At 38.9% G+C, this 19,507-nt stretch overlaps 1 protein-coding gene across 1 annotated transcript in view; it reads left to right on the top strand.

Moving 5' to 3' along the window:
• The window catches only part of cfap58 (cilia and flagella associated protein 58), a 222,539-nt gene that overhangs the window by 65,429 nt on the left and 137,603 nt on the right, over positions 1-19,507 (top strand). Inside the window, exon 11 of the mRNA XM_017698980.2 lies at positions 11,530-11,676. Coding sequence (XP_017554469.1) covers positions 11,530-11,676 — 147 coding nt within the window. The remainder of the gene's footprint in view (positions 1-11,529; positions 11,677-19,507) is intronic.

Raw genomic sequence — 19,507 nt, 5'->3', positions numbered from 1 at the left:
ACACCTGTTAGGAACATTCCACAGGTGAACAGGTTAATTAGAAACAGGTGAGTGTCATGATTGAGTATAAAGGGAGCATCCCTGAAAGGCTCAGTGGTTCACAAGCAAGGATGGGGCGAGGTTCACCACTTTGTGAACAATTGCGTGAGCAAATAGTCCAACAGTTTAAGAACAACATTTCTCAATGTGCAATTGCAAGGAATTTAGGGATTTCATCATCTACAGTCCATAATATCATCAAAAGATTCAGAGAATCTGGAGAAATCTCTGCAAGTAAGCGGCAAGGCAGAAAACCAACATTGAATGCCCGTGACCTTCGATCCCTCTGGCGGCACTGCATTAAAAACCCACATCATTCTGTAATGGATATTCCCACATGGGCTCAGGAACACTTCAGAGGAGGTAGGAGACCATACACAAATTTTGGGACTGTCGGAAGTTATCAGAATACTGGCAAAACATACACATTGAAATTTAAAAACGCCTAAATATAGAACTGCCCTTAGAACCATCTTGTTTTTTATTAGGAATATTACCAGAAAATATAGGAAATAATAATAATACATTATTACTGAGAGCCCTTCTACTAATTACTAAGAAGATGATTACAGTTTTATGGCTGAGGCCTCAGCCCCCCACAGTAATGCACTGGAGGGAAAAGGTTAAGAATGTTTACTATATGGAAAGTATAACTGCAAGACTACAATTAAGATCAGATGAATTCTTGACTAAATGGTCCTCAGTAATCACATATTTGTTTTCAACAGATGTTTAAATGAAACAATTCCCTCTGTATGTAAGTATACACAAGTAAATGTATTCAAAAGTACTGTGTGACCTACTGTGAAACATGTATATTCAATTCATTTATGTTTATGGAACAATCTGGTTATCAAACACTGAGGAACTACTTACGGACAATGAGAGGATGCTAAAATCCATGGACTATCTCCAGCACATACACCTCTGAGCCCTGTGCTGTGTTTGTTTTTTTTTGAAGATATAACTGTACTTGATAAAAAAAGGAAATAAAAAGGTCTTAAGTGCAGACGCAAAGCACCCATTATTAAATGTAAATTGATTTTAAATAGATTTTAATGCATAACTAACCCTCTTGTCATTTCTTCACATCTAAACAAACAGAAAAAGGTCAGAAAAGTATCCTAAAGCTGACAATAGAGAATACTAATGCAATTAATTCCATACTTAACTATGTAATTAAATATGTAATTGTGAAATTACAGTTTTACAGCCCTGTATAAGTATTAACTCTCAACATCTAAGGCTTAACTTTCTCATAATGAGTGTCACTGTGATAGACGTACTGAGCTGCCAGTCTCTTTTTGAAAAAGCTGAAGCAGAATCAGCAATGGAGCTGCAGCCGGTCCTGCCATAGGAAGAGTTAGCTTCAGCTGCGCTTTCAAAGGACAATCTCCACATTCTGTATTCCTTTTCCTCTTCTGCTCTCTTATTTCATCATACCTGAATCTGCCAAGTGTAAATTCTGCCTCCCACCCCCACCCGTCCCACTCTGGCCCAGCTGCTTTCTGTCTGAAGTCTGACCTTGTAGCTGTCGTATGATAAGGCTACAGTAGGGGATGGGACGCTTTTTGAACTAATGGTGGGGCTCCCACTCGTCTGCTGTGTGAATGTGTGGGGCTTGTTGTAGATGCTTGTGCTGATGCTCGTCTCTGAGTGCAGGTTTTTGAGGATTTTGAGTGTGTTTACACTTAAGATTTATTGCCTAAGTGCTTATCTGTGCTGTTTTCATTGCAATCTGTTAGCAAGAGTGTGAATGTGTGTTTCATCCTGTATCTGTGTTTACCTGTGTGTGTGTGTGTGTGTGTGTGTGTGTGTCCTTATCTGAGTGTATGAGTTTGTCTGCCTCAGCCTGTGTTGGGTTTATACGCATCTGCTCCATGTGTGTTTTTGTGTTTGTTCATCTATATCTGTGAATGTCTCATATCTTACTTTTTCAGATTTAATTGGCTTTGTTGGCATAAATGGATTATTCTGCTGAATTGGTTCAAAGTCAGAGCTGAAAGTTTTTGAATTTTTAATTAACTTGAATTTTAAACAAAATTATTTTGCATTGCATGACCATATGGCTTAATTTTGTTTACTTTCTTCAAACAAATGACTGAAGATTTAATTTTGTCAGTGGCAAAACAATCATAACATCTCAGAAATTGCAGCAGTAGTGACTGTTTCGGCGATGATAATTTTGAGCATAACTCAAAAACGCAAGCCAATGCATTACTAGCAAACGCAGCCTAAAACACACATAGAATTGCACAATTTTAAATCATTTCATTAACACAAAAATTTATTTCACTGCAGAAATTATGTGTTTCAGTAGTGACAACTTAATGTTACACACTAATTTTCAGGTTTGGGACACTTTTACTTCAGCACAGTGAAATCTAACTGCTCACCATGTGGCCATGAGGGGCAACTCCCTCAGAGCTGAGGAAGAAACCTTGGGAGGAACCAAGGCTCACAAGGGGGGACCCATCCTCCTCTGGTCAGACTACCTACAAATGATTATACTACTAATATTATAATAGCATAGTAATAGCTAGTAGTAATAGCTAGGAGTCTATGAAAACTTTAGTGTAGGGTGGGCAGCTAGTCCAGGGCAGGTGGCCGTAGCTGGGGCGTGGGTAGCAGGAGAGCTCGACAGACAGTCATCCTTCAGTGTCCGGCCGGGCAGGTGGGCGGTCGTATAATCGGAAAAAGGTAGGGAGATAGAATTAGTTTTGTTCTGTTTGGGTGTATGTAAAATGTGAACATTTCCAGAGTGACTATAACAGCTTAACTAAAAGGAGAAAACCAGAAGGACACACAGACACGGGAGCACTCTAAAACAGTTTGGCATCCCTCTGCTCCACCATCCACAAACCTGAGTGCAGCCTTATGAATTCTAGGAACTATTAATAAGCCAGCACTCTGTGATCTGAGTAGTCGTGATGGCTCATAATACAAAATAAGGTCTCGCAGGTACTCAGAAGCGAGCCCATGTAGGGCTTTATACAGCAATAAAAGAATTTTGTAATCAATACAGAATTTAACAGGCAGCCAAGCCTGATGATAGCACTGGACTGATTTGATAAAATTTTCTAGTTTTACTGAGGACCCTGGCTGCGGCGTTTTGGACTAGTTGAAGTTTGCTTAGACTCCTGCTAGTGCATCCTGACAGTAGAGCGTTACAGTAGTCTAGCCTTGAAATAATAAAGGCATGTACTAATGTTTCTGCGTCACGCAGGGATAGGGCACTTCTTGTCTTGGCAATGTTGTAAAGATGTAAAATAGCTGTCCCAGTGATGCTGCCTATGTGTTGATCGGATGATAAATCTGAATCAATTATGATTCCAAGATTTTTTGCTGCTGAACCAGGTGTAACTTGAAAGTCAGTGAGATTTAAAATTAAACCTGATCATTTATTTCTTGCCACTTTTGGACCCAGAAGGAGAACCTCTGTTTTATTCCTGTTTAGTAGGAGGAAGTTCCATGACATCCAGCCTTTCACATCTTTTACACAGTCCTCTATTTTCTTTAATCTGTATTTGTCATCAGGCTTAGCTGATATGTACAATTGCATGTCGTCTGCATAACAATGAAAGTTAATGCCATGGTTACTTATAACTGTACCTAATGGTGACATGTATAGTGTAAATAATAATGGTCCTAAAATAGAGCCCTGCGGAACTCCAAATCTTACTTTTGAATAATTGGCAGATAAATAGTTTACATTTATGAACTGATAACGTTCTGTTAGGTAAGATTTGAATCATGATAGGGCTGTCCCTGTGATTCCAACCATGTTTTCTAACCTTTCGAGGAGAATCATATCGAAAGCTGTGCTGAGGTCAAGTAGAACTAACAGGGATATGTGGCCTTGATCAGAGGCAAGAAGAAGATAATCTTAACTAATCTTATCTTAACTAGAGCAGTCTCAGTGCTGTGATGTGGCCTGAATGTGGATTGGAATTTTTCATATATGTGTAGGTTCTTATGTAGATATGAAGTTGTTGGGCCACAGCTTTTTCTAAGATCTTAGATATAAATTGTAAGTTAGAAATAGGCCTGTAATTAGACAATACGCTAATTGATCAGAGGTTTAATAACTGCTAGTTTAAAAGCTTTGGCTACATGGCCCAGACTAAGGGACAAGTTTACTATAGTTAAAAGAGGGTTTATAATAACTGGCAGTACTTATTTGAGTCATTTTGAGGGACTTTTGAGGGACCTGTGGTTGAATTTGTTGTCTAATATTTTCGATTTTATTATTAAAGAAGTCCATAAAAACTTCACTGGTGAGAGTTGCCAGAATTTGTGGTTCAGTATCTGCCTGATTTTTTGCAATTCTGGAAATCACACTAAACAGAACTCTAGGATTATATTTATTATTCTCGATCAGCGAGGCCAGATATGCTGAGCGAGCTTTAGTGAGAGCATTTCTATATTCTAAGGCTGTCCTTCCATTCAGATTGGAACACTTCCAGCTTGGATGATCACCATTTCTACTCTAGTTTCCGAATTGTTTGTTTTAAGCTATGGCATTTATCATTGTACTATTGGGTGAGCTTTTTCTGCCTTATCCTTTTTATTTTAAGTGGCGCCACATTTTCTAAAGTAGATCGAAAGGTATTTTCTAAATAATCGGTTAGTAAATCTAACTCCATTTGGTCTGATGGAGTGGAGACTTGGGTTGATAGTTCTGGGAGGTTTTCTATAAATTTTAGGGCAGTAAAAGGTTTTATTGAGCGCTTTGTAGAATAGCGAGGGGATGTACATATATTATGGCTAATACATTGTTCATATAAAATTAGGTAATGGTCGGAGATTGCTGAGATTTGCAGTAGGATATTAAGCCTGTCTATGTTAAGACCTAGTGTCAAAACTAAATCTAAAGTGTGTGTAAAATGTGTCAAAACTAAATCTACAGTATTGTGTAGGCCCTGTAACATTTTGGCTAATACCAACAGAGTCTAGAATTGAAGTAAATGCCTTTTTTAGTGGGTCATCTGCTCAAAATGGATATAAAAATCTCCTACAATTATTACTTTATCATTGCACACAGCCAGGTTTGCAGCGAAATCACAAAATTCTTTTAAAAATTCAGAGTAGGGCCCTGGTGGTCTGTAAATGTTAAATAATGAAAATGGGTTCTTTTTTTGTGATTTGTAATGTCGAATGGAAAGAACCTCAAAAGAAGTGAAAGTGTCACATTGTTTCTGACTGATATCTAGGGTGTTTTGGTAGATTACACATACTCCACCTCACTTGCCTGATAATCTTGGTCTGTGTACATAATGATAGCCTACATTTAGTGCTGAATATTCATCCGGTTTAACCCATGTTTCGGTGAGACAGAAAACGTCAAATTTATGATCACTTATAATTTCATTTACGATGACTGCTTTTGAGTTTAGTGATTTTATATTGAGTAACCCAAACTTTAGATCTGAGGTGTTGCTGCTATCATCTGAATATGAATTAATATTGATTAGGTTGTTGAAACGGGCTGATTGAGTTTTTCTATGTTTAAATTTAGATTTAATTTGGGGCAAAGACACAGTCTCAATAAAGTTGAACCTGGGTGACACCTCAAGGTGGCTTTGGATTGTCAGCAGATGTTTACACTACTCTGCCGACTAACTAAAAGACTATGTGCTATGCTGCAAGAAGGTAAGGCAGCACCCTCCCGCGTGGGGTGGACACCATCCCTACCTATAAGACCAGGTTTGCCCTTGAAATGTAACTAATTATCTATAAACCCCAATTGATTTTCGGAACACCACTTAGACATCCAACAGTTTAATGCTAAAAGTCTGCTGTAGGCTTCAGCACCACGTCATATTGGGATGGGGCCCGAGCAAATTACGGCTTCGGACATAATCTGGGCCAGTTTAATCACCTCTCTAATATTACCCTTAGTTACCACAGACTGCCGCAGACAAATATCAATGGCCCTTACATGAATGACTATCCTCAAATATCTCTTATTAGCTGTCCGGTGCTCTGGCTCCCAGTAAACGGCTAACTATTACTGCTGGTGCCCCTAAAGGAGTAGCAAATTTCACATGTCGAACAATCGAGTCTCCTATAAGCAGGGCACTTCTAACAGACTCCTCAGCGGCTGCTTAGCTGAGTGGGGCAAACCTGTTTGACATGCGAATCAGAGGAACGTGGTGTTCCAGTGGGCTAGTTTTGGCCTTAGCATTAGCCTTAGCTTTCTGGCTATGTCGCTGAGACGTCACTCATTCACCACACTGTGAGGGCTTTAACGCCGGAGTCAAGAGGGTGCTGAGTCTCACTAAGGCACCCGGAGCTGCTAGCAGTGAATCTTGCTGTCTCTCCCTTAATAAACCCCGGATGCACACCTCTAGCTTCTCCACCCACGTATCTCCATGAATGCCTTGGGTTTAAAATGTCCTTGAAATCATTTCAGGAACATTATATTTTTAATATTTATATTTATATTTGTATATATTTTTATAGTCATTTTTACTCTGGGAACGCACTGTGATCTAATGTGGTAGAATGGTCCAAATGGTCAAGGGACAGTTAATTTCTCAGTTAATTTCTCTTTTTTTTTTTTTTTTAACTCAGAAACAGTTAAAAAATCATTATATTAAATCAGGTGTGCTGCCGATTTAATCAATCCATTGCAATTGTTGGATTGCAGTAAACTATATTCTTCTATCATATTAATAAAAAAATTCTCACATTTTGTCGTATTTATGTTTATCTGTGTTTATTCTATTGTACATGTTTGTGTCTGCCTTCTAGTGTGCATAGCCATCTGTTTGTGTGGGTGAGTGTATGTGTTTTGGGTGTGTTTGTGTATGTTTTGTTTACCTAAATGTGTGAAGATCTTTCTCTGGTCATCTCTTAAAGCCATCAAAGATTTAACTGGCTTGATTTGGAATAAATAGTCATAAAGGACTGAAAAGAAGGTTTAATCTCTTAAATCTCAGGTTTGAAAAGCAGATTTTTTTTTTAGTCAGTACCAGGTATAGTTGAATACTTTATTAGGCTAACTGTACATGGTGAAACTTTCTTGCAACTTTGCTTGCATAAACCTGCATGAAACTAAACTGCACTTGAGTTGCATTGTGTAAAGCCTCCTGCAACTCACATGAAACTCAGATGCTTAAGTCATGAAACAAGTTTCATAATGCAGCCAATCGAAACAGCAGTAACACATCACATGATCATGTTGAAGTGCATGGGGCATGCTTGCATATAACTGATCACCTGATTAGAAGATGGTTTACTGGGTCACTGGAAAGGAGGAGATCTTTCTGACTTTCACTTATCTAAGGGTTTTTGATTTTGTCAGTTTCCCGAGCTGTGACGACAAACCTAAGTTTCTCTGAGCGATATATACAACCCCATTTCCAAAAAAGTTGGGACGTTGTGGAGAATGTAAATAAAAATAGGATGCAAAGATGTGCAAATCATGTACATCATATTTTAAAGGAAAATACTAAAAAGACAACATATCAAATGTTTAAACTGAGAAATGTTTTTTGAAAAATATTTGCCCATTTTGAATTTGAATTTGAATTTTGAAGTTGGGATGGGGGCATTTTTACCACTGTGTTTCATCACTTCTTCCTTTAATAACACTCTGTAAGTGTTTGGGAACTGAGGAGATGCTACTGTAGTTTTGAAAATGAAATGTTTTCCTGTTCTTGTTTGATATAGGATTTAAGCTGCTCATCAGTTCAGGAGCTCATTTGTCATATTTTTCATTTCATATTGCTCCAAATGTTATCAGTGGTGACCGGTCTGGACTGCAGGCAGGTCAGTTTAGCACCTGGACTCTTAATACGGAGCAATCCTGCTGTAATACATGTAGAATGTGGTTTGACATCGTCTTGCTGAAATAATCAAGGCCTTCTCTGAAAAAGACATCGTCTGGATGGCAGCATATGTTGATAAAGCATGTATATATCATTCAACATTAATGGTGCCTTCACAGATGAGCACGTCACCCATTTCATGTGCACTAATGCCCCCCCAAACCATCATGAATACTGGCTTTTGAACTGTGCACTGATAACAAGCTGAGTGGTCTTTGGACAGTGGACACAGTGTCCATGATTTCCAAAAAGAATTTCAAATGTTCATTCGTCGGACCACAGGACACTTTTCCACTTCCCCTTAGTCAATTTTAAATGAGCTCAGGGCCAGAGCAGGCAGCAGCCTTTCTGGATCCTGTTTATATTTGGTTTCTTCTTTAGTTTTAGAGTTTTAACTTGCCTTTGTGGATGCAGTGATGAACTGTTTTCATAGACAGTGGTTTTCAGAAGTGTTTCCAAGCCCATGCAATGATTTCCACTACAGAATCATGTCTGTTTTTAATGCAGTGCTGCCTGAGGGCCCCAAGATCACAGCCAGCAAATACTGGTTTTTGGTCTTGTCCCTTACATACAGAGATTTCTCTAGATTCTCTGAATCTTATAATGAAAAGCAGTTCTTTGATATTTTATGTTGAGAAATGGTTTTTCTTCAATTGTTGCACTATTTGATGGTGCAGTCTTTCACAGTGTGAACCCCTCCTCATCTTTATTTCTGAAAGACTCTGCCTCTCTGAGAAGCTCTTTTATACCCAGTCATGTTACTGACCTATTGCCAATCAAATGTGTGTGTGTGTGTGTGTGTGTGTGCGTGCACTATATTGCCAAAAGTATTCGCTTGTCTGTCTTCACACACATACATAGATTCTTAATCCACAGGGTTTAATATGATGTCGCCCTCTTCTGGGAAGGCTTTCCACAAGGATTAGGAGTGTGTTTATGGGAATTTTTCTTCCCATAAGAAGACATTGACGTTGGACAAGAAGAATTCTGTTGGGTTGAGGTGCAGGCCAGTCAAATTCTTCCACACCAACCTCATGTCTTTATGGACCTTGCCTTGTGCACTGGCGCGCAGTCATGTTGGAACAGGAAGGGACCATCCCCAAACTGTTCCCACAAAGTTGGGAGCATGAAATTGTCCAAAATATCTTGGTCTGCTGAAGCATTAAGAGTTCATTTCACTGGAACTAAGGGGCTGAGCCCAACTCCTGAAAACAACCCCACACCATAATCCCCCTGCACCAAACTGTACACTTGGCACAATGCAGTCAGACAGGTACCGATCTCCTGGCAACCGCCAAACTCAGACTCATCCATCGCATTGCCAGGTGGAGAAACGTGATTCGTCACTCCAGAGTACACATCTTCACTGCTCTAGAGTCTAGTGGCTGTACTTTACACCACTGCATTCAACACTTTGCATTGCACTTGGTGATGTACAGCTTGGATGCAGCTGCTCAACCATGAAAACTCATTCCATGAAGTTCTCTACACTGTTGAGCTAATCTGAAGGCCACATAAAGTTTGGAGGTCTGTAGCGATTGACTCTGCAGAAAGTTGGTGACCCCTGCACACTATGCGCCTCAGCATCCACTGATCCCACTCTGTTAGTTAACGTGGTCTGCCACTTTGTGGCTGAGTTGCAGTCATTCGCAATCTCTTCCACTTTGTTATAAGACCACTGATAGTTGACTGTGGAATATTTAGTAGTGAGGAAATTTCATGACTGGACTTGTTGCACAGGTGGCATCCTATCACGATACCACAGTGGGGTTCACTGAGCTCCTGAGAGCGACACATTCTTTCACTAATGTCTGTAGAAGCAGTCTGCAGGCCTAGGGGCTTGGTTTTATACACCTGTGGACATGGAAGTGATTGGAACACCTGAATTCACTGATTTGGATGGGTGACTGAATACTTTTGGAAATATATTGTACATACTGTATGTATACCAATAAGTGTGAGAGTACTAAAATTTCTTTGTAATTTTCCTCCAGGTTCTCCGGTTTCCTCCCACAGTCCAAAGACATGCAGTCAGGCCGATTGGACATGCTAAATTGCCCCTAGGTGTGAGTGTGTGAGTGACTGTATGTGTCTGTCTGTCTGCCCTGTGATGGACTAGTGACCTGTCCAGGGTGTATCCTGCCTTTCGCCCGAAGGCACCACCAGCACCAGCACCACCGCCGCGACCCTGACGGAGAAGCAGCTTAGAAAATGGATGGATGGATTAATATGAAATTTTAATTACAATTTAGATTATCAAAAAAACTGAATCTATTAAATATTTACATGAACTTCAGAATTCCATTAATATTTTGTTGTATTGTCAGTGTGCCCTCGAGCTGGCGTGACTTCACAAGTTTTTGCAAAGCCTCTGATGAGTAGATCAAACCTACCTGAGAGTCTTGCATTGTGAAGCAAATAACTAATAATTATTAATGCTAGTAATAAAAAACTAAATAAAAAATAATTGCCAGTTCATCAAGAAGGTGAACATTAATCAGTGATTTTGTAAATTGAATGATCAATTTATCTAAGCCATATTCTGTAGTAATAAAAAAACAATATTGAAGAAGAAAAAAGACTAGAGTAGACTCAAAATCATTAACACAACACATTTTCTTAACAGCATCTGAAACATCTGTAGCAGTGCAGGCTGAGGCTTAGCTGATCCATGCTATAGGTTGGTATGATAGTCCTTAATCATAGCCCTCAATTTTAGTTACAGCTTTAAATAGAAGTTGTAGTGATATCATCAGCAGACTATACTGACTATATTGGACAGTGCTTGTGAGAAGTCAATAAGCATCAAACTAACAAAAGCAACAGCGAAAAAGGTATATGTATATACCATATATATATATATATATATATGTGTGTGTGTGTGTGTGTGTGTGTGTGTGTGTGTGTGTGTGTGTGTGTGTATAGGAACATCACAGTGTTCACCATGTGGAAATCATGATTTTCATGTTCATGTGATTTAGTTGAACATAGAGTTTGTGTAATCACCATAGAAAAGCACTGGCAAAACAATGGGATGCTCTGTAGCCACACAAGAGCCTAAGGTCACCATGTTATCATTTCTGATCTACAACTGATCATCTGACATAAGGGGCTAACTCCTGTGGTTGACCTCAATCAAATCCTCACAGCATGCTTTGTAAGCATTCTGTGAAGAACCATGTCTGTTCCACACTTTAGAACATACATAGTGTAGAGCTTGATTTTTCAAAAGCATTTCTTAAAGTGATGATGTCTCTATATTTCACTCTGTGTTTGTTTTTCTTTCTCTGTCTCCTTTTCTCTCTCTTTTGCTTTCTTTTACTCTGTTTGCTCTCTGTCACTTTTTTGCTGTTATGTTTCACTCAGTCTTGCTTTCTCTCTCCTCCTTTTTACCTTTTTCCTTTTTTTGCCCTTTTTGCTCTCTTTGACTTGCACCTCTTTTGCTCTCTCCCTTTCTTTTACTCTCTCTTTGTCTCTATCTGTCTCACTCTATCTCTGTCTTTTTTCCTATCTCTATTGCTCTCTTTTCTCTCTCTTGTTCCCTTTTCTGTTTTACTCTTTTGTTTCACTCTTTTCTCTGTTTTGCTTTCTCTCGTTGTCTTTCTCTCTCTCTCTCTCTTTGTCCCTTGACCTGTGTCTATGTGTGTGTGTGCAGGACGAGATCAAGGCGATGAAAGGCAAGCTGAAGATCATGAACCACCAGAATGTCCAGCTCAAAGAGGAGATCAGTGGCAAAGAGGCCGCTTTGGTCAAAGAGCACCTTGAGTTCCAGAGGGTGGAGAAAGAGAAGGAGGCTCTAAAGGTGCGCTGTCACTTCTTCATTCCCTCTGTTTCTTCTGCACTGCCCATGAAAAGTCTTTTTGAGGACACCTTGAGGACACCTCCTTTAGAACTTTGAGTTTTCTGTCCGGTACTTTTCAATAAATATATAACACAGCTACTTGCTAATACTTGGGTATATTATTGCATCACTCATGCTTGATCTGAAGAGAAGCTTTTGCCTAAATACTGGTTCAGCAGTTTTGTTAAAAGTACAAATTGACACTATTTTGACTAAATTATAGTTTAAACAGCTGAGGATTAAGTGTGTATGACAGCTGACATCACAACAAGTGGATAAAATGGGTGGAGTTTTAATATTGTTTCCAAAATGAATTAATTAAGGTTAGTTCTGCAGGCTTTGGTTGCCAGTTGACTGATGATTGAAGATTATTCCATATGCCTGGTGCATGCATAGAGAAATCAAGTTTTGGAGAGTTTAATTGAGTATTTTACCAATTTTTAGAATCATATTTTTCGAATTTTTTGAATCAGAACTACCTACTATAAATGATAATAAAAATTTAGATGCATGATAACATTTTGCGCAAAATAAATCTGGTTAGAATTTAAAAACATGTCAAGTTAATGCTAACTGACAAAGAAAACTTGCACATTTGTATTGAAAACATTTTATAAAGCTAGGTGCCCTCAAACTGTCTTTTTCCCCTTGTTTATTCACCACAGTTATGAATCTGTCTTGTGTTTGACTGCCTGTATTTTATTCCATCTAATTCTTCTACAAGTCTATAATTTCCTGCACCCTGCTGTCCTGACTTTGCATCATACTGCAGTCACCTGAAGTACGTTTCCTTTCTTTTGTCTTTTCTAAGAGCTGTTCCACTTTTCAGAATGCACTTTAGAAGCCATTATATCAGCTGAGAGCCCCATGTGGCATGCCATGCTATTTCATGGTGGTCACAGCTTTTTCTGGTATTCCTGTCTTTTTTTTCCCCCATGCTAACAGGACCGTCTTTTGTGTTATGAAATTATATCGGCATTCAGTTCTTTTTTTCACTTTTTACATTTCCCATACTTACACAAAAAAATGATAGATTTGGAGCCATGAAAAGAGCCAGACCCCTAATTCTGAAGCACTTTAGGATGAGAATCCTGATCTAAGAATCAGTGCCTTTGTTAAGATGTATTCATTAGCTTTTAAAAAGTAAAAAAGGCAAGTTAGTCTTGCAGAGCCAGAGGTAATCTCATAACAGGAATGCATGCCTGGGAAAAGCTTAAAAAACTTGTTAATCTTTTTTGTGCTGAATTGCAGTGAAAGCTATTTCTTAAATCAAATTCCTGTAATCGATGCCAACTGCCTTGTGAGATTTAATGTTCATGGTAACACTTTATGATAAGAGTACATCTATTAACAGTACTGAAGAGAGTAATAAGAGGGCACTAAATTAATCATTAACTAATGATAGAAGTAAGGAGTAACATTATTTTAGATTTTATTAAGTAGTTTATAATAATTGGCACATGCATAAGAAATATCCCAATCAATGATTTGCTAGTGATACTAATGGCAACGAGCATATTGTTTTAATAGATATTAAGCAGTTTATTAATAACTTAATCAATTTTAGTCAGCAATTTAGAAACAGAGCTCAGCATTGATGAACAACTTATTGAATACTTATGTCAAGTACTGTCTTGATTTAATAAAGTCTCTTTAACTTTAATGTGTTATTTCATGAAATTCTGCAGTTTAACAGTTTTCCTTACACACTCTCAGAAAAAAGGTACAAAACTATCACTGGTAGAGAGGGTGGTAGCCCTCTTGTCACTGTGGCGGTACCTTCAGGGATACTCCTTTAATACCCTTAGTTATGGAACATAATTGTACCCTATAGCATTGAATTCTACATTTTAAGTTGCATTGACTCCAGGCTTTTCACCTGGACATAGTTGGACCTTAAAACCACTGTTGTGCCATTGAGCGTACATTGTTTGTACCTCGATACAGGAAAACTGTACCTGCACAGAGCCTTTTTTTCTGACAGTGCAGCTCTGGTATCATTAACTTGCTAAATCAACTTTGTGGTGATTGACAGATGACAGTTAGTTGGAAGTGTAAATAGACAGATTTCTTTCTTCACTAGCTTTTAATCAGTGGGTTGAAAAAGGTTATATGGACATGAACATTGTTGTATGCAACAAAGACAGTCAGCTGACAAACTACGATGCAGAAAAACAGCCGCAAGCCACAATCAATAAATATAGTCTACCAAACAGAAAGGAAGCTGTATTAACTTGTACATAATCTCTTAAAATTATGCTTATTACATATTATTCTTATTATAAAATTACATATTAATCTTATAGTCTTATTAATAATTAAATACAGGGACTTCAGTGCAGACTGGTTGAGCTATTCTTAGGTTATAGAATTGTGTAATAAAACTTTGGGCACACCAGTGGACCTTGGTCATATAAGTTGTTAAGGAACCCTAATTGACAGGGGGTCTCTCTTGTACAGTGCACTGAAATGTCAAAAACACAACTATTTCTGACATTTCAACTTTTCTCCCTGGGGGATGATGGTTGGTTTCTGAACTTGTCACCTTTTTCACACCTCATGAGTTTGCATGCCCCTTTTTGCTCTTGAGAAGCTTAATAATACAGGCCCAGATAACGTTAAGCTTGGTTCAGTTATCACCGTTCATATCTTAGCTACTGTTCATCTACACAATCAAATCAACAGCAGAGAGAATCATTTTTATTCATCAGCATTGAATCCAATTTTCATAATCCTTTTGTTATTCGTTTTCATATCTCTGTCTTTATCAAATAGCATAGTTGGACTTTCAAAGCAACAACCTTTCAATATCACCTTCATAAGGAGGTGATATAGGGATGTCAAAATAACAGAGAAAGAGGACAAATATACAAAGGAAGGCTCTTCACAGTTTTCAACAGAAATGTGTATTAGAGCATTGCAGGGGCTTTGAGCCCCCATGCCTTTCAAATTCAGCAGCACACATGAAAGGCAGAATGAATATGCAATTTTTTTTATGAATGGTTTCAATAATTCATGCCCTTGCCTAACGTATAGATGGACAGTTGGTGCGGGGAGGTAACAATGGTGGTGAAGGTGACCAGTGTACTGACTCCTGGTTTCAGGTGCGCTTCAGCACTATTAGTTTCTATTATACCGTTCCATAATATTATTCTTTATTATATACTGTTATTACTCTTATTGTAGACAGACATAACAAATCTACACTTAATGGAACTGGAGCTGTAGAGGGTCTCAGTTTGATAGCCACTTAAACTGCAGGCTCATTATTCAATTGTTAATCTTATTCACTATTCACTACCTGCTAAAATTAATGTGTAGATTATATTGAAGTGTGGGTCCACGTTAAGGGGGTAAACTCAATAGGCTGAGAATATAATTATGAGTGGCTGCGCTTATACAAGACATTTCTATCTGGAGGGTTAAAGTACAGTTTTTTAATATAGAGTTGCATGCAAAAGTTAGAACACCCTCTGTCAAATGACGTTTTGTTGATTTTCTAAGTGAAAATAAGTTAACACACCCTCTAGAGGGAGCAGATTTAAATATGGTATTTTTTGCACAATTTCTATTTGTTCACCCTGTTTAACAATTTGAAAAAAAATGAACATAAAAGATCTTTTAACTAAGGAAGTCTAGAGAGGGCATGAAGTGGTTATAATTTTCTAGATTGTTATTTGGAGAAAACCAGTTAATTATCTTGTTATCTCAAGTAAACAATTAAATTATAGCAACAGCTCATGGCCTCTGCAGACTTTGTATTTAATTTTTTATTTTATGTTTGTTCAACAAATAAGCAATAATTGTGCCTTATAATGTGCAGAAGTGTGTTCTCTATAGGGGATGTGTTATTTTATCTTCTATCAAATCATGTAATTTGACCAGGTGCATCCAAATTTGGTCACACTTTATTTGGATGGTGCCATATAGATGATCTACAGATCCTTAAATCATTAACAAACTTTCTGGTAACACCTAGTTGATTATCAACAACACTGTGGTCAGGATTAGGCGTCCTAGTAGGTTTTGTCTAGAGGTTAGGTTTAGGTTTAGGTTTAGGGATAGATTTGATAGAATCTTCAACACTCAATGTTATGTGCAGTTGCTTGTAATAGATACCTAGTTACTTACAGATATACTGAGCATCTACAAAGCATCTACAGTGGATCATCCAAATAAAGGGTTAACCCATTTTTTTGCATACAACTTTATCTCCCCTACCATCTATAAATATGATTAAGAAGAATGAGATTTTTTTTCTTGTGGGTTTCAGGTTGGTTGTGCTTGTTGCCTAGAACATATTTAACAGGCTTTCACCTTGTCTGAAATTTCAAATAGAACAACATACTAAAGAGTTTTAGTCATTGTTGTGGTTTCTTCATTGATTTCCATGCTGTGCATTTGCTCATTGAGTTGTCTTCATCACTGTAATCTGCTGAATCTGGACTCGCTAACTAAAACTGTCCAGGGGAAATGCTCCAAAACAAACTGAAACTTGCAGGATTCAGGATGTTGTTTTTCCATGTGTGCTCTGTTGAGCCTAGATACCCTAGTAAGCACCAAGCTTTTTTACTGTTCTCTAATTTCTTGTCATACAACCCAAACAATGCTGTTACCAGCTTTCAAAGGGAGAAGACAGTTGAGCGGAAATGGCTAAAAACTGGCAGACCTCCTTCCTTTAAGGTGTGAAGCCTGTTCTGCCATGATCCATGGCTGCAATCCAGTGTGGGATGGGCCGAACTGCCTGAGCAGATGGGTGGGGAGAACATGCCGGAAGGTTCTTCCGCCCCTACACAGGCCTGATGTTCACGGGTAGATGGCTCGACCACCAGGAGGGTACAGGTTCTGGAAGTTGAGGGTGGAAAATTAAGACCTGCTTCAGCCACCAAACATGCTGTTGGATGGCCCTGTAGTGATACTCAGTCTTGCTGAGATAAGATAGGACTGCTTTTCAGAAGTTTGGAATCACTTGACAAAGGACAGAATAACTAAATAACAGTGTAGAGTGAAATATTGTTAACTAAACACCATATTTTAGAGAACAGCAAGGTAATGTCCTGTTTTTAGCCATTGCTTATCAGTCATCTGCCCTAAGATTTGATCACTGTTTTTCAAATATGACACATTTGCATATTGATTTTAATATAACTCTACTCTCAATGTTATACAGCAGAACACTATGAAGACAGCTAGTATCATATTAGAATCTTGACATAACATTGCCGTTATATTGTAGAAAACAGTGATTCCAAACATGTACACATGATGAGGACATGTAAAGTCAAGCAAAAATACACTGCTAGCACATAAGCTAATGATGCTAGCATTACAGCTTATGAGCCAGCTCAGAATTACAAAGTAATAGTTCTGAGATAGTAAAGGACACATCGAAATATGATATCAGTTGGTGCTTTTAGTGAGCTTTTAGTGACTTTATCCTTATCTAAAAGTAGCTAAATAAGACATTTCATATATCTTAATTTTTCACTTTTCAGTTTCCTACAAATGACTAAAAACCTACATAGTTGTAGAATCATTTTATACATGCATTTGCAGCAAAACTGCTTGAATGGCTGTGTATGCATCGATCTAACAACAAGTAATGAAAAGTCTCTCGGTTTGGTTTGTCTATTTGGGGTTAAGGGAAACTTTCATTGATATGTACTGCATGGACGCTTCAGCAGAAGGATCAACAGGCACTCTTGTCTCTTTTTTTTTGACAGAAATCCACACTTTTCCAATTAGATTAGCTTTCTAGAGAGTTGAACAAATCTCCCCCTTTTAAACCTGAGCATCAAGCACTGCTGGGCAGCTGCCCAAGTTGAGCAGCATACCCAGCATGCCTCAGTCTGTCACCCTGCTTTGCTCTCAGGAAGCGTGATAGCTACAGCACTCACCCTTATCACCCTACCTATGAACCATGAGCTGATTAGGAAGAAAACCTGGAGAGAGACAGACATGAATGAATAGACAGAGGAAGTATAGAAAGGCAGGAAAGAACTGAGAAACAGCATTATGAAAGAAGGCAGACCTCAGACACTCTTCAGACTTCAGAACGCCCTCCGGGAGGTAAAGCCTGCACTAATCAAAGCATTCACTCAGCTCCACGTTCTCCTCGTTCCGATTTCTGGACTAATGAATGACAACCACAGCGAAAAGCAGAGCAAGAGAGAGAGTGAATGGTCACCAAGCGTTGAACCTCATGCAATTACCTTCACTAGATGAGTGGATGTTTTACTACAACAAAAAAGACATAGAGAAGCAACAGTTCAACGGGATCCAAACCATCTGGATCCTGCATTGTGGTCCACTGCGTCATTGATCAGTGTGTTCAGGTAGTTTTCATTTCATTTCACCCCTTGCCCCTACCACTTAGGTCAGCAGTGTCCAGTCTTATCTGCAGAGGGCTGGAGTGGCTGCAGGTTTTCACTCCACCAAAGCAGGAGGTCACCTAATGAAATGTTTGTAGACTAAGACCAACTGATTTAACAAGTGAAGGTGTGCTCCAGCTTGTTTGAAGTGAAAACCTGCAGCCCCACCGACGGGAAAGACACCCCTGACTTAGGCCTCCCCCTCTGTTTTCTGCATTCATACCTAGGAAAAGGTGTACCAATTCTTGTTGGGCTAAGGGGGTAGGGTGAAGTATTAGGGCTACATGGCCCTCCACGTAGAGGTTTTTTAGAGGCACAATCCAAATGAAATGTTATGAGAAATCTACACACAATTCAATAAAGTAAGCACATTACATGCGTATCACAAATGGGTTCATCCAACATTAACAGGGTCTAAAGTAACTAACGTTATACATGCTAGCTAGCATGTTGTGTAGCTAGGCTAACTATAAAAAAACTACCACAAACTGATTCAACAGCTTTCCTAAGCATTGAAGACATCTTTGTTTTGATTGATTTGGTGCAGACAGCTGAAGAGGATGCCTATAGCCCACACAAGAGAGATCACCACAGCTAAGGACAGCACATTGGAAAACTCTTTGCATCTTTTTATGTAAAAACCATAAACGACTGTTGTCCCATTTCACAGGGGAAGATCTCAACCACTACCCCTTATAACTCAGTTCCAAGGGGCAAGGTGACACTTGAAAACAAGGGATATGAGTGAAAATAAGAGATGGGATTGGGCATCAGGTAGTCTTTCTTCTCCATGCTGTTGACTTAACAGAAGTGCCAAATCCCGCCCTTCTTTGCAAGGGCCAAAGGCATAAGCCAAGGGTTCTCTGAGGGTACAATTTCAGTAGTAACCATCTCCTTGAGCTTATGCTCTGCATGTTCCCTCTTGGCCAAAGCAACATGATGGATCCAGAGATGCAAAGAATGTTGGTTTGGCTGCAGTCCTAATCTTTGGTAGCATATGTGTCCACAAATTTTGAAGGAGAACCTTCAGCTGCTGGTGTTGGTTAAGGTATAACCGACCCTTCTTCTGCAGGCATGGCTAATCCACTGCTTGGAAGAACTGTGATGAAGGTACCCCTGACAGCGCTGCAGGGGAAAGCAACTTCTCTTCCTGGCATTGCCTTTTGCTGTGGACCCTGAGTTCTCCAGGCTTGGTGGTTAGGCTTGACTGAGTGCTTACCCACAATGATCTTATCCTTCCTAATATTAAGAAGTGTTCCTGTTCAGAAATCTAAAGCAAGAATACACACATCCTTAATTTCAACCAGCCAGACATCCTGTTCATCAGGAATTCTCAAAAATGGATGTGTCACAAGGAGTCCATTGGAGCAACGCCATGGAAGAACTATTTTGGCAGTTCTACGTAGAAACTACATATTACA

The sequence above is a fragment of the Pygocentrus nattereri genome, chromosome 12 (assembly GCF_015220715.1).
Source record: "Pygocentrus nattereri isolate fPygNat1 chromosome 12, fPygNat1.pri, whole genome shotgun sequence".
NCBI classification, from domain to species: domain Eukaryota; kingdom Metazoa; phylum Chordata; class Actinopteri; order Characiformes; family Serrasalmidae; genus Pygocentrus; species Pygocentrus nattereri.
This window is presented reverse-complemented; position numbering and strand designations above follow the sequence as displayed.